Here is a 16,471-nt window from a genome sequence, read left to right as displayed (position 1 = left end):
AATCTCGCGCATAGGAAAGGGTTCATCCGCGGGAGAAGCGAACAAAGTTCGCTCGCGGCGCTGTGTTGTGAAATTACGCCGACAGGCAAAAATCGCCGTATTAAATAAATTGTCGTAACAGTATCCGTAAGTTCTTACGTTTACGAGATTCGCGCAATTTCGCAATCAGATTCCGCAAAGTCGGATCCGACTTGTCTCGGCAATTTCACGTGGGGACACATGAACTGTATTATTTACTGAAAATATCGAGATAGTATTGTACAATAGAATATTTTTCTATTTTTCTTATATAAGGATATCTCTCGGAAAGATATTTATACAAGTCAATAATTTTTAATAATTGTTCAACGATAATATTCAATCATGCGGTATTACAATGTAATTTCAAAATTTTATTTCAATAACAATAATTAACTTTCGCGATTCTTGAATGTCTGATAGGAGCTCATTAAAACCAACGAATTTCAAAAATCTGTCTTTGAAAAATGTCAGTTCTTGCAGCACGATTATCTGTACTTCGTATAATATAATACCTCCTAGTTGCCTTAAAGCACCGCCATCGCTTCATAAAAGCACCGCCATCGGAGTCGCCGCCAGATCCGACGATAATGATAACGACATGCGGCTCACAGTGAAAGCGTAATCGCGCAAATACAATGCTCGCGTATATGTTAGTATGATAGAATGAAAGAACGAGGTCATTCTACGATTTGAAAGCAGCAGAAAAATATTTACAAAAAGAAGGAGAAAAGAGGGGAGAGAGAATATAGGATATATATATATATATCTCTTTTTATTTTTCTAAAAATAACATTGGTTGCTCTTGTTCCAAGGGATATATTCCTTAGAAATATACGTGAGCATATACAGGTGAGGCAAGTATAGGCATTTACAGCACAGTCTGGACGACTATGTATATATATGCGTATACTAAGGTGCTCCTCTTAAGGAGGCTTGGCAACACAACACAACACCGGACTACGATATAAGCGTATGCGCCTTATGGCACTGTAGTTTACTGGTGCTGCATAAGTATATAAGTGCGAGCGCACATTCAGACGCGCGTATGAGAATGTTTTTATACAGAAGATACGCGTATATAAATATATTTATATATATATACAATATATATATATATATATATTTATTTATATATATATATATATATATATGTGTGTGTACACATAATCGCGCACAACTTGGCCATTGCTGATTGCCGGCCACGTTGCTCCGGGGTAACCGTGGGCAACTCTACGTGGGCTCGTTATGGTTTCTCCGGCTCGATAATGTTCGATTGAAATGATCCCGCCGTAAACCGTGAAATACGTACCAATCATACTCGTCGGGCACATACGGCGGTATATACATCGCGAGGGGGGACCTAGGAACGCGTGTGCAAGCACGTCGACGGAGCCTTACGACGAGGAATTGAGACTTCAGGCGGTCTACGACGAGGTGGAGATATCTCCACGATGATCGCTCCACCGGGCATACAATTTGACGTTTAAGCCTCGCTTACTGGATATAACGCAGCCCTTTCGATTGAGCCTCACGGAAAGATAAGCCCTTCGTACAGCTGCTACGGGGGAGTTGAGACCCTCCTCCACTCGTAGAACGGAACGTCTTCGTGACTCGGGTATACGATGCTTATCTTGCCCTTTCGCGATATGCGCGAGGGTAATGTTTAATAACGTACGTTTGCGTTTCTAAAAACATGCTTCTTTTGTGCAAAAACGGAATTTACTCTTTTAGCTTATTAGTCAGCAAGCGCAATTGCACGATCGCGGATAAGAGCTATTTACTGTCAATATCTAATTTATCAACTGCAATGATTGTTGTAGTCCACGTAACACAATAAGAAGTTAAAAGGCAAAAAATCAGCTAAATAATAAAAATAAATATTTCCTGTAGTGAAATCAATGATAAACGACAGATCCAGTATGTGTGAGTGAAAATACGAGTCTATACGAATTCACCTGCACTATAAACTTAGCACTCCCGCCTCTAAAGAGAAGACTATATGCCACAACTAAGTGCCCATTTATTGCTCTAGTTGTGAATTTATTGTTCCTATCCATTCGCAGGAAATTAATATCAAAAGTGAGGGTGCTGATCTCACGCTAATATTCCCATTTCCGAAAAACACATACAGAGTACTGTAAAAAAAAAATAGGTATACCAAAATTTTTGCTATTTTTCTGCTCTAAGATACTGCAAAAAATATCAAGAATTTTGAATAATTGTACGTACTTATTCTTATTATATGTGCGCTAGCACCGTCACATTTCTGATAAATTTTTTAAATTTAAACAGCAATAAATTCCGGACCGAGGTATTTGAATTATTGCAAATAATTCTAGAACCATTTTAAGATTAAACTGAATACAGCAATTAAATGTTTTAATGTACTTTATTCTTGTGCGCTATTTATTGCTCAAGTTAAATCCAGGAGTGTGACAGTGCCGGTACACGTAAAATTCTTGATGTTTCTTTGTAGTATCTTAGAGCGCAAAAAAGTAACAAAAAATGTTAGTATCTATAAAATTTTATTTCAACTTTGAAAAAATTACACTCGCATATTTTAGTATAGAATTTTTATTAAGTTTCATATTCATATCTTTTCTCTTCTGTAGTATATAAATTGTATGCTTAGAGAATCTATATAGGTTCAAATGTGAATTATTCAAATGAAAAGAGAGAAACTGTTATTTTCTAATCTACCTGAGCAGAGAGCAAATTGAAATCGCAAATAAAGGGACTTCGTGCCAAGTCAAACTGCTCCCGTCTGAGAGAGGGACTAGTTCCCGTTCCTTATAAAATATTCATCACGTATTCATTCGAGCTCGCTTCCAGGTCACTAGCGCTTAGAGTCTAAGATGTGAGTTTACGTCGCGTTTCACGCGGCTCTCTCGCGGCGGATTCGACCTGGCAGTGGCAGGTTGATTAAGTATATGACAAGCAGGGGGGACGTAAAGGAACACAGGGACTCACACCCGACGCTGTCTTGCCGGAATAACTCGGGCCTGGTCGTGATTTCGTATAGATGCCGTAAACACGATTCAGGAAGCGCCGGATTCGGTGTCGGCAAAAACGTTAGAAGGCGCGACACGACACCGCAAAGGTGAAATTGTGGTAAATATATATACAATGCAGACGCGCCAGGACTTTGCGGATGAAAAGTCAATCTTCCATGCGAATCTTCGTTGATTCTCCTGGAAACCGTCTCATGATGCGCATCTTACACGCGGTGCTGATAAAAAAATACGCGTGAAAGTGAAACGGCGGAATGCGATCGCGCTCTTATCGTGACTGCGAGGCTTCGGCGATTCGGGATGCATCGTGAACGCGCATCTGCTTAAAGATGACAGGAAGCGACCGACTTTGCGCGGCAGCGGGAACAATCTTGAAGGGGACAAAACCATGATCAGGAAGTGAAACTCCGTGGTCAAATAAATACACTGCATGAAATAACGATCCGTATACTTCGTCGAGGTATTTAAACAGCATTTGTGCACGGCGCACGCGCGTCATGAGATATAAAAAAGAAATTACAGACAAAGCAAATGGAAGATGAAAGAAAATACGAAATTATGAGAATAATATTCTTGATTATGAGGCAGTTGTCTGTTTAAATGGACTGAATCGCTACCGCGATCTGGAGTAAATCGAAACATAATGCGATATGCTATTTACCTTCAAACGATTATCTTTTGATACGGAGTCTCGGTATATATTAGAGCTGTACAGGTACAATATTGACTCTTATCCTCTCGGAGGAATTTTATTTGCTTCTCATGCGCTATTATACTACACGTATTTGTAACAGTAAGACTTCAATAACAGGATAATGGCTTAATTAAGCCAGCTTAATCTACTTCGTCAACATGTGTTGTGTGGGATTGAACATTCCGAGGATCATCGCCGTAAGGCACACGCGTCTCGCAAGTCGCGTTTCGTACCGTGAATCACGTTATAATTGGCTGTGACGTAACATAATTTAAGCGCCACTGTAGCCTTCCCTTGATATATAACTCGGTTAGAATACATTTATATCAGATGTACAATGTTTATTGCTGGTTTGATTAGTTTTCGCTGGCATGCACATCTTGAGTGTTAAACAAGCCACGAGAGGTATCTCATGATACGATGCCGTATCAGTTGACGCGAGTTCACCTAAGTTCAGCATCGATAGAATATAATCGAGCGCTGCTCTATTTCCCGTAAGATCGCGCCGGTGGTGGTAGTCGACGAAGGTGAAGGGAAAGGAGGCGCGATGGCGCAGCAGCGGAGCTGAGGAAGAGGACTGGAGAAGTGAGAGGGGAAGATGCGAAGGTGGGATCCTTTTACACGAGTCGGCTTGTACGAGTTGTATACCGGGCGGTATGGGTGGAGCGAAGTTCACGAGGTCGGGTCGCACGGACAAGCCTAATGCCAACGATTATCGGTGCTGAGTTATTAGGCTTAGGCTGAAAGAGGAGTCGGAGAATGGAGTAGGAGCGATTCGTCAAGACCTGTCGCGCGGTAAAACTGCGTGGGCGATTACAGTGACATGCGATAAGCCGCACACATCCCTCCCCCTCTCCTGCCCCCTCTCCGTGATTAGGAGGAGACCTAAAGCGAAACGTGTCTCAGATCGCAAATCTCTGACGGTTGCAGCTCTTTTGTTAGCTAATCCTATATACAATTTCACTTTCGCATTCTAAACTCTCTGCCACACAGAGCCGGCACATGCGGTAGCATGCGAACGCGAAGGCAACGTTTTTGCGACGTCCGGTATCCTGCTGGAAGAAAGGACGAGAAGGAGAAATGCATGGCGACTTTATGTGCCACGACGTTGAACTTACGCCACGGTCTACATGAATTGAACGCGCTGCGGATGCGGACGATACCACGAAGACGAAGGTTTAGGTAGGCGGGCGTTAGAAAGTTTCTGAATGTGCGAGCAATTTGTTCTCCGCGTAACACTCGAGTTCGAACGCGTCTCGTCTTATTCGCATTAGACGATTTACCGACGGTCCTTACGTAAGTGTAGGCAGTAACACCTGCCAGGTGAAAAAATACACCTACTGCGATCAATTATACTGTACGATCTGTAATAGTCGTCGGCTTCCTTCTTACTTCACTCTCAAATGTATCTTCGTGCGGACACTTGGTTCAATCGAACATGAAAAATTGCGTTTCACCTGGTATCATTAAGCGTACAAACGTGATTTAGCGTGAAGTACTGAAGAGCATTTATTAGTAGTTACATTAAAAGAGAAAATTAGAAAATGTTTCTCGCTTTTTGTAGTTCAAATTTCTTCTTTTAGAGATTCTTAAATTAATTTCAACTTAGCGAAAAAAAAATCAGATAATATTGAAGATGTATGCATAAAAAAAACGAGTGGATAAAGAATAAGCTGAAATAGATTGAGGGAGAAGAAATACATGGAAGAATTAAAAAAAAACTTTCACGAGAGAAGATTATCCAGACGAAGGAAATGCGAAGTATATTTAAGATCCGGCTCATTTGCCTCCCACGCGGTAGACGAGAATTAAATCTGACTTATTTCATCTCCGACTAATTTGAACGTTTTCAAGCGGCGAGGAGAATAAAAACCTCTTTATGTAATCCTTGCGAGGCTGACCAATCAATCCCACGCAATAAAATCGAGGACGTTGGGAACTGTCCTGTCGAGGGGCCCCCAAGACTTGTAACCGTGCGATATACCGCGGGATTCGCCACATCAGTTCGAGGATTGGTGTTACGTCAGCGACTTGCACGCTCGTTCGTGCAATTTATAACTCCCACTTGTGCTTTCCGAGAGTACGAGATCAAGACGAATCGCGCCTCATCCTCTCCTCCGCTTAACCTCCAGCCGTGGCGCCGCGGTTGACCGTGCTTAATAGTTTCTACTTCGCAAGAGAAAGAAGAAACGGAGAGGAGAAGAGAAACGGAGAGAAGAAAGAGAGAGAGAGAGAGCGCGCGCGAGTTTCTGTCCCGAGGCTAGGCTATAAATCGCATCGCGGAGCTTATCAGAGTGGGATATTCGTCCGGAGAGTACCGAGCCCCTTCCCTCTCCCCTGGGAATAAAAGAAGCACGGCGGAGACGAAAAAAGGAACGGGAGGAAGAAGAAGAAAACGATCGAGAATTCAGACCCGGAGTTTGCCGACCGGAGCGCTCACTGACCCCTGACGGCTCCAACCGAAGCGGACGTCACGAGAAACCTTTACCTTCGTTACCTTGGTAGTATTTAAGGATCTTCCTCAGCGCGCCTGTATATACAGCTATGCAGGTACTTAGATCTTTATCCGACATTGCCCGTCATGAGGGGATACTCCACTGAACCTGAAACCTCCTCGAGAGCCATTATCGGTTTGCGAGATACCTCCTCCGTGGCGAATCGCCTGTGAAATTGTACCTTGCGCCCTAAGTATGGCGTAATAGGAGACGAGCCGATATTAGAATATTCGATCCGGTGTGTCCTGCACGCGTCATTGAAAATTCGATTGTCACGCGTTGCGATAATCGCCGGCGGTGCGATCAAATCGTTGAACTTCACGCTCGCTTTTATTCTCAACCCGACCGCGATCGTTAAATGCTATTTTGCGTAATAAATGCGTGAGTAGATCCGAAGAACCGAAGCGGCCCGCCGCATTAAATCGATGTCTCGTAACGCTCGAGTGACATTCAAAGGTTCCGAATGCGGCCACGTCGCGGCACAGACACACACATACGCACACAGTGCCGGTTTTAATCGAGATTTCAGTACCGAGAGCTCGTTTACCCGCCATTCGGACTCGTCACTTTCCTTTAAAGAATCACCGAAACCGTAGTCGAAGAGCAGACCGGGGTGGGGGTCCTCTTGCGATGCTATTTATCACGGTGTTCTCTTCCTTGACGTTCTCTCGCGATCCGATCGGTGCTGATAACGGTACACCACGACGGATCACGCGCGTAAAAATACCTGCGCACATTATTTAAACGCGCGTCATCGGCGCACTCGCGGCAAACGCAATCCTGCATTTACCAGCGGGGTACTTTAGCATACGTGAACCAATTAATTTCTAGAACTGGCAGGAAGTTAATTACGTTATCGGTCATTACTAGACATTGTTACGAAACGCGCTCGAAGCGAGCCTCGGGGTAAAAGCCGTTTACAAACGGCCAATGGTGGACGGAGATGATAATTCTAATTGTACAATATAGCATGCAAGTCACGAATATTGTTGCACGATGTCCATTCGTGTTGCACGAGCTTACGAAGCGTTTCCTCGGTATTCTCGCTGACTGGAAAGACATAGCGACGAAATGCTGTCGGTACTGATTCTTACCGTATTCCTTGGTATCATCAGCAGCACCATTGTATGTACCTCACGCACTGATATAGGATATTTCATTGCTAGAGAGAGGATTTTTAATGGGAAGAAATACCTCTCTCTCTCTCTCTCTCTCTCGATATAAAGTTTCGTGAGAACACAAAAGAGATGTTACGTCATGTTACAGGCTCTCGCTGAGCACATCAGCAACAATCGTAGACGAATCATGGACGACGCTTTTTAAGAAACCTCTCTCTGTTCTTGAAGTTAGAGACCTAGACAATGATAGAGTAGTTGATTTCTAAATCGTATGAATTATAATGACAAGTCACGTATGAGTAATAAAAATATTATTAATTATAATAAAAAGTATTATTAATTATGTGTATGTATAAAAATAGCAAAATGTAACGATTGTAAAGTTACTTTTATTTTACGAGAAACAAAATTTTATAAAATAAGTTATTTTCTATTTTATTTAATATAGCTAGAAGATAGCAATTTTAATTTTCCACAATCTGACTTAAGATATTTTTGGTATTATTTATATAATATTTATATTATTAATATTTTAATTAATGATATATATTTTATTAATATATTTTGTAGAATGTCATTTACATCAGAAAATCCTTTCTATTTCTCTTTATGAATTAATGAAATGTTTTTTTCACATTATCAGACAGTAAGATTTGACCAACAAAATTTTTTATTTCGCATTTCATATTGTAAATTTTTTAAGAAGAAACTACGAATTAAGATAGCAAATTGCAATTTTGATCTGTTTTCAGTATAAAAGAAATGCGTCCCATACTATTAAAGTTATTAAACCAAAACCAAATTATCAAAACTGATGTCATTCTTGGCATACAGACATGACTGTGGATAATTTAATTATAAAAGGACTATGAAAACGTAGGAGAAAAGCCACAAAACTGCGTTACCAATGACAATTATATTCAATTACTGTACCACTGTGGGTACAATCATAAATCTACAAACGAAGCGTCGCTCGAACATTTTTATAGTCTAAACATATTAAAGTTAATGAAGCAGTACCAACGGCATTTTTCGTAATATTAAATAATAATCTAATACAAACAACTGCTAGCTTACACGTTCATATTATTGTATAATCCTAGGAAAGCGCGATTTTTCTTACGGAATCGTTATTGTTGTCTACCATTTGGTATACAGCCAGGTCACGAAAATGGTTAGTCGTGTATAGCCTTGTGTAGACTTCTCTCGCGAGGATTTATAACTTGATTACATAAGAGCTCGCGTTAGACAATATCACACCGTTTATGAATTTTTCGTGCCTTTCGAGATCTCGAAGATGGATAACGAGGTGCCAAGTTTCATAAGCACATCCTTGCTTATCGACTGCCTGCATCATTGACACAATGTGTGTTGGTGTATACACATACGGATACGTATACAAGGTAGTACGAATAGCTCGCGAGAAACCGTCTAAACGTCTTATCAACCTTCATCGGATAATATCGGTACCTGAACCTGAACGTAATGTTTATGAGTAATGGTTCGAGATCGTGGCAGTAAGGTCGACTCCGGTGAACCGTGCACGGAATTTGAGATTTAGATACAAGAATCGAACTTGCCCCGAACAACCTGCATTGTCGTTACGCATTATATAGACCCCCTGGCCCGTCCGGTTTCGTCCGTTATTATTCCGTCTGGGAGTATCGGCTATTCAATTGTCACATTATGCAAATTCTATTTTCTAGGCACAATACTACTATATAACTTGTCTAAGCTCTACATGTACATAACCGCGTTAACGTAATCGTAAGGTTTATGATAATAATACTTCGGCATTATACTGGGCGCACTTGCATTAGGTATTACGTACAATGCACGCATGCATTATTTTCAAACAATGTATGCGACATATATATCACATTTAATATCTTGTAAAAATGTTCGCTGCTGTAAGAAGCGTCATTGCAATATCACGATGTGTACACGGAAAAAAAATGCGGATTTGATCTGCAATTAATAAGTGTGCAAATAAAAAATGCATCATTCTCTAATTAAAACATTGTATTACAAACTGATGCGTTAAATTATTAAGATTATTGTTCCGAGCACAAACGTAACGGTCTACGCGTCTTCTCATTCTTAATTAATGACACTGCGAGCGCTAATTAGCTGCACACGTATTATATACGTGCGGTTGCAAAATTGGTCGTGTGAACGTCGACGTTGATAAAAGTACGACAATACGACTATCATTTACGCAAATATATTCATCGGTATACGGTACATCGTGTACATCGTATCCAGGATGTCGTAACGAGTGCATGACACACTGTGCAATAAATATCACGGATGAGGAGAGAGGAAAAAGTCGCGTATCGGCGGTGAAATTTGCCGATACGCGCCGTCCGAGAAGTGCGAATATTTGTAATATCGCCCGTTTAAATCGGGCGAGCGCGTCGCTAGCGGAATCTGCCGACTCGCAGAGCGTGCACGTGTAGTAAAATTTTCTCGCTCGCCCGTCGCTATCCTACGTGTATCTGCACGCAGAATCTGCATCTCGCGCAGGCATGGAGCCTTCTTGCAAATAACGACGGCACAGGCTTTATCGAAAGAACAAATAATCTTAATAATCGCGCGCGGTGGTGAGTACGCCGATTGGGTCTGGCGTTGTCGAAAGCCGGTCGGGAGAGGTGCCGATAAGGTCAGACCTTATCGCGAATTCCAATACGCCCGATAAACGTTCGAGCGCGAGGAGCCTGATTGCAAGAGGAAACCCTGCATTGAAAGGCTCGTATAAGCGTAGGGATGAGAGGCGGAGTAGCCGGGGAGGGTGGAAGGGCTCGGAGCCGCGGCGAAGGTGATTCATTAGTCGTACAACACGGAAGTGTTTGGTCCATGCGGATTCTCGACATGTTCCCGCCCGTACGTGTGCGCGTGTGCGCGTGTGCGTGTCCGGGACCTCCGAGGCCAGAGCGGGCCTCTTCGTGGGCCTCCGCGCCTTATTATGCGCGACGGGGGCCTCTCGAACGAGCCGGGCGTTTCGGGCCTCGATCCGCCGTTCCCGGCTTTAAAAGACAGAATATATTGCGATAATTCTTTCCGTTCGATTGCGGACCGGCCTGCCTTAAACGCGGCGCTGTTGCTCCTCTTTCCACGACCGGAGTCATCCACCTCGGTGCAACGAGTCATGGGTACCCCACAGGTGAAACGGATGTGAGGGGAGTCGAGTGCCGGGGAATAGAATAGTGGAAGCTTCTCTCGATACTATACCGCGACCCGTTACCCCCTGTAGCTAATCTAGAATTTATGTCGTCCGTAACTTACCAAGGCGCACTTTATTACGTCCGGAATACGAGAATTTCATCTGCCGCGTGACCCTGCGACGAGCGTCGAGCGGATAACTTGATACGTCTCGTGACGTGAATTCATGATCGCGTTAGAATCCCATCCGGTTCCATTAGATGTCCGCGCGGTATCGAATTTTACTTCATATTCGGTACTCAATAGCTTCGTTAAATCGACGTAAATTTCGCGAATGATTACAATACATAATAAGATCCTTTTGAGAGAGCAGGTGTCGGAAAAAGAGAATATTTTTCCAGAAACATGACGGTATACATAAAAATTAATTTACAATTAGCGATACTGCAAATTATTTGTATTAGACACGTTAGGGCTCATTAAAATCAAAGTGAAAAGACAAATGTCACTATATTCGTAATTTTTGCAAACTTATACTTTTAATTGAAAGCATCAATTGCAGCACGCTTGTATAGCCGCACGTTTCGATATTAATACCGCGAAATTGTCCCTCGAATTATAAATAATATTTACTTTGTCGGAGTGCAAGCGAAGTCACCGTCGCACATTATTGCAGAATGGAATAAGCCTGTCCGCCCGTAGAGACCACCGGTGTCTCAGATTCCGTCGGAGCGCCTATTACTAATCGCGCGGAGCCTTCTCACGCACCGCAAGGACCGCGAATTCTGCAGATTGCCTCCGCTCTTCCTGGTTCATCTCGGCTCATTCTCCGCTTGCCGATCAAACGGTATTCCGTTGGTATAATCCGGAGAATCCGCCGACCTTCCGCTAGCAGATTACGCGATGACGCCGGGGTGTAATAGGTCCCCGGGATTATCTCCGCGAGTGAAACATCTTCCAACCGAAGGCATCCACCAGTTTTCAAGCGCGGCCGTTCCGGCGCGACTCGCCGGATAATAATCGGCCGGTTAGCCTTATCGCACGCGGAAATACAACGTCGATTTGTAAATAATCTAATTGCTTACATCGTTAGTGAAGCTCGAATAAATCGTCGGAGTATAATACACGCCGTTTATACATGTATACATGTGTACGAATTGACACGCTTTGGCAGCGTTATCATTTCCACCAACGACGTAAGGACGTTTGTAGCGCGTTATCTTTTATTATACTTTACGGATACCATCGATCGTCAATCATGCTGTCGCGAATGCCACGCCGCCAATTACGTTCATGGAGACGCTCCCGGTTAGAGGTTTCCTGCGTGTCGATTAATTATAACGATATACCCCGGCGTAGACGAGTGAAATATCGGCGATATTAGCGCATTCGTATGCAATGTGTAAAGTCGGATAAAGTCGCGAAGATTATATATACGCGGACCTTCGCGCGCCAGCGAACTCGCTGGCAGCGTGACGACTCGCAAGTCATTCAGCATTCCTGTTACGGCGCACTCGGAGCCGTGCGCTCGGTTCTCCGCGGTCCTTTTAGCCGGCAGCCAACGTTGGTCCCAAAAGGACCGAAACGCGAAGCCGGTCCCAGCCAGCCCACAGGCTCGCTCACAGGCGCTCACGTACGCTTCGAGAGCTCGACCATGAAGAGTAAACGCGATACGAAATACGGAGAACACGTTCATGCGCGTCACGAAGCCAGCAATATCGTGACAGTTACTGCCACTTGGAACAATGCGCGTAGAAAAACGATGATATGAAATGTTCTGCTGTTAAGCACGTACCGGAGCGAATAGAATAGTAAAAACAAGCTTGAAGGGGCTCCTCTAACTGTTTAGCAACTTATTGTTAGATACATTTGAAATCCATTAATCCATATTGAATGAAACATGTATTAATCTTGTTGTAATACGTTAAATATATATATAGTCTTTGTCGAATACAATCATTCTTGTGTTGTTCGAAAGAGTAATTATCCGCAACCTTTTCTTTCGCTGCTACTAATAATCTACTTTCGCCATCTTTTGCAAACAAAATTTTCCACAGATTTATGTTATTAATTGATCGTATTTGAATAATTCTAATGTCTTACCGATGGCATTGTCGCTTGAGTTCTCGCCGAATGCTGCTGCGCGTGCGAATGAAACGCAACGCACCGCTGCCGATGGAGCTCGCGCGTTTCTCACCCTTCTCGATGGATGACAACCACTGGTCCGGCTGCAGGCCGTTCTGCACACCGTCATCCATATCTGTCGCACCCTGGATCCGACCGCGTCGGAAGCCTACGCCGAGATTGTTCTGCCACGGTCTGCGATCCTCACGGTCTCTCGGAATTCGCTGCGCCGCATGCGGTATCGCGCGTACCACCGAGCGCGAAGAAGCATTCGCGTTAGCACCACAAACGTAGTTTGTCGATCGCCGTATAGCCACGCAGTGTGTAGCAGCCTTTAACCTCTAACGGATCGGTCAAGCTTCCCGCGATGTCGTCGATCGTCTCTTCCGATTAAAACGTCGGTCGCGCCAAGAAAAGTAAAACGGCCGATCACTGCCGTGTTCGATATAATGTCCTCTCCCCGTTTCACCGCGTGCAAGCTAATCAATTCATCGCTCCTCCCGAAAAAGGAGCCAAAATCGGAGCGCCCCTTTCGTCGACAATTATACGCATTTAAAACGCCCTCCTCGTCGCAGGGCACGCAGCACTGTGCCCGGAAACGACCGCGCGGGACGCGGAGCCTCCAGCTCTTTCTCTCTTTCTCAGTGGCGGTGCACCGTCGGGAATGCCGTGTTCGACGGGAAAATGCTACCCACACGCTCAAGGCATTATCGTAAATACAGAAAATGAGTATCCGTTAAACAACCGGTCCTTACATTGTTTACGAGCGCGATCAACGCCGCCGTCGATTACATAACGGCCGACGTCGTCGTACGCGTGCATGCACGCTCGAAGCTCCTCGCGAACGTGTGTATCGAACTGGTCCTCGCTGGTCCCACCGGTTGACTTCGGTCAAACGATGATCGACCGCGGCTATCTTGTCTCCAACGCCTTCTCGGTTCTGATTTCGATGGACCATAGATGGAGATCAATTTTTGATATAAGGAACTACCGATCAAGTACCTCACGCGTTCAATCAGTTCAAAATATCTTCACGTTACAAAAGAGTTTTTCCGCTTCGTTCAAAAAATCGTCGAGCTAAATGCTAAATTTTATTTAGAAACTACATTTTTGCAAAAAAATTATATCTTCATATGATTATTCTCATTTAACTTTTTAACGCACTGACGTTCACGTTAAATGCATTGTAGCTGGTTTGTCACTATTTTGTCACAATTCTGATACAGATTGTTTAATAGTCGGTCACTTACAAACGGATTATCACGGTGAGACATGAAGTCCTCTGAGTGTTCACAATTTCGTGTCACAGCGTGCTTCACAGTGTTTTTAATAAACAGGGTCGAAGAAGAAGCTCACGCACTTTCCTGAAACCGGTGCCTCCAATCGGCCGCGCAACCGGTCCATCACTTGCCGCTCAAGAGCGAGAGCTCCGCGCCGATTCTTCATAGCCTTTGTAATCGTCTCTTTCTCTCTCATGTGAAATTCATACGCGGCACTGTAATATACCCGTCGATTACCACCGTATAATCAAACTGAGACCATCCCCGCTCAAGGATGGTCGAAGTGACGCAACTGGCCGGCCGAAGTCGAGTACCGGCGTCGAAGCGCCGGTTTACCGTTCGCGTACGCGATACCAGGAGCAAATGTGGCCTCCAGTGGTAGCGCTCTGAAGCGACACCTGTGAAGAGACGCTACCCTCTTCTTCTCTTCCTCTCGAGCCTTCGTTCGCGGGCGCCCTCCGTGCTGAGCTCGCTTTCTTCCTCCTCCTCCTCCTCCTCCTTTTCTTCTTCTTCTTCTTCCTCTTCTTCTTCCTCCTCCGTCTCGACCCCACTTCTCGTGATAACAATGAGGTTACGAGTACCCTGTCGATATAATGGCGGCGATAGAGGAGCGCACCGTGCGATTAAGAATATCCGTAAAGGATCGAGTCGAACGATTAGAGGACGGGAAATTAATAGCACGACTTGTCTTCTCGCAAGTCTTAATTCGCGTTGTGTCCATTTGCCGCGGTTACACTCACGTCGCGCTTTAAGCGTGTGTTAATAACAACGACCTAAGTATATAACAAACGCACGGCACAATCAGCATCGCCGCGTCTCGGGCGCACACCGAAATGTACATTTCGTTAGTAATTGCATCTTACGTATTTGGAGAGACGTCGTTAAGCCGAGAAGTATTATGAAAAAAAGCAAGGAGGGGAAAAAGAAACGTAATGGCTGCGCGAGTTCGTTCGAGACATCGAGTCACGGCCACGTAATAAAAGCACGTAGGGTCCGTGCGGCGCGCCGAGAGAAACTGCTCGGTATTCTCTCTCCTCTCCGGCTCTCCTAACCGATCTCGGGTCCGCGGGCCGCTTCGGGTTGGCTCTTTCTTGTTCTCCGGTCCTCTCTACCCGTCGCCGTAGAGTCGCCAGATACCACCGCGGGTTCCTATACTCTCCACGTACCCGATGATCACGTCGACTCGACAATAACAACAACGCAGGTAACGAGCTCGGGTCTCATCTGCGCTCCGGCACATCCTAGACTTCCTCGATTTGAAACTACAACTCTTTCAAGACTATTCTGAAGAGTATCTGAAAGATATCACGGAAGTTTCAACACGAGTTTAATTTTCAGATTCTAGATGTTTTCTTCATTTTCGTGATATCGAAAAAAAATTACGTTTAAATTTTTAGACGCCATTTTTGTGTATCCATGTATTATACATCCAGGAAGCTTGGTCATAATTATCGAAAAATGCAATTTGCACTCCTTAGACAACCGAAGAAAATAGTTCTTTATTAATTGCCTCGATTATTCATTGATTTCGACAGGATCGAGCTTATTTATTATTGTTATTTATTGTAACCGATCGTTCCGCGAAGAACGGGAGTGCGCAACATCGATCATCGTACGTTTTATCTGATTTTTGCGCTTTTGTATTATGACGTGGAAGACTTACGGCTGGTTTATATACAATTTGCATCATGATAATATCAACCGAGGGGCCGGAAACGATAATTCGTTGGGCGGATGAGCTACGTCGGCTCGTATCTCTTCGCTCTCGCGCTCGCCCGCGTTTTCCTTTTCGACGTGATCCAGCGGGATGCACCTGCGTAATTACTAGTCTCGTGGTAATAACGTAATGTGGCAACAATATAGTGGCAAATAGTACCGAATCGTAAGTTGGCTATTCACTAAAACGGTTCCGTGACACTTATATACTCTTATGCAACATAAAATGCAAATCAAATTTTGTACTGTTATTCATGATTAATAAGAGTTTATACTTTTTACATACCAAATAATAATATATATAGAACAATCCGCGATTGTTTTTCATTTAATGGAATAATTAACGATTTCTAGTTATTAATTTTGAATTGACGCCATCTGCATCAGATTTATGCCAGTCAGCTTCCATTTTCATCTGTGTTTGTTGCCATTATCTCAGCATGCGTACTATTGCGCATAGAAAATGATTGAAACTGTCTGAACACGGGAGTAATCTTGGAAATGGTAATCAACTAGTCTGGTTAATCATCCATGCAGCCGAAACTGCATTTCCGCATAGGACAGAGTAAAATGAAACACAGCGTATATAAATTATTCTGTAGACATATTAGACTACATTCCAAAACGTTGCTTTCGAGGAAAATTTTATTAAAAAGCTATAGCACATATAACGTAAACTATAGCTTTTTTTGTAAAATTTTCCTCGAAAGCAACGCTTTGGAATGTAATCTTAATATATGTATATTCTAGAAAATGTAAATATAATTAAGAGACATTCAAAGATACTCCTTTGTTAACGTTTCGCCTCTATTTTCTGTCTATTTATCACGTTAATTATACAATACAACTA

At 43.6% G+C, this 16,471-nt stretch overlaps 1 protein-coding gene across 1 annotated transcript in view; it reads right to left on the bottom strand.

The window, feature by feature from the left end:
- LOC105455917 (protein Shroom) overlaps positions 1-14,218 on the bottom strand; it is a 159,290-nt gene extending 145,072 nt beyond the window's left edge. Inside the window, exon 1 of the mRNA XM_011699627.1 lies at positions 12,605-14,218. Within this exon, the coding sequence (XP_011697929.1) occupies positions 12,605-12,759 (155 nt within the window). The 5' untranslated portion in view covers positions 12,760-14,218. The remainder of the gene's footprint in view (positions 1-12,604) is intronic.
- Between the last annotated feature and the right edge of the window lie 2,253 nt (positions 14,219-16,471).

The sequence above is a fragment of the Wasmannia auropunctata genome, unplaced genomic scaffold, assembly GCF_000956235.1.
Source record: "Wasmannia auropunctata unplaced genomic scaffold, wasmannia.A_1.0 LD335828.1, whole genome shotgun sequence".
Lineage (NCBI taxonomy): Eukaryota > Metazoa > Arthropoda > Insecta > Hymenoptera > Formicidae > Wasmannia > Wasmannia auropunctata.
The sequence above is the reverse complement of the archived record's forward strand: the minus strand, read 5'-3'. Positions and strand labels throughout refer to the sequence as shown.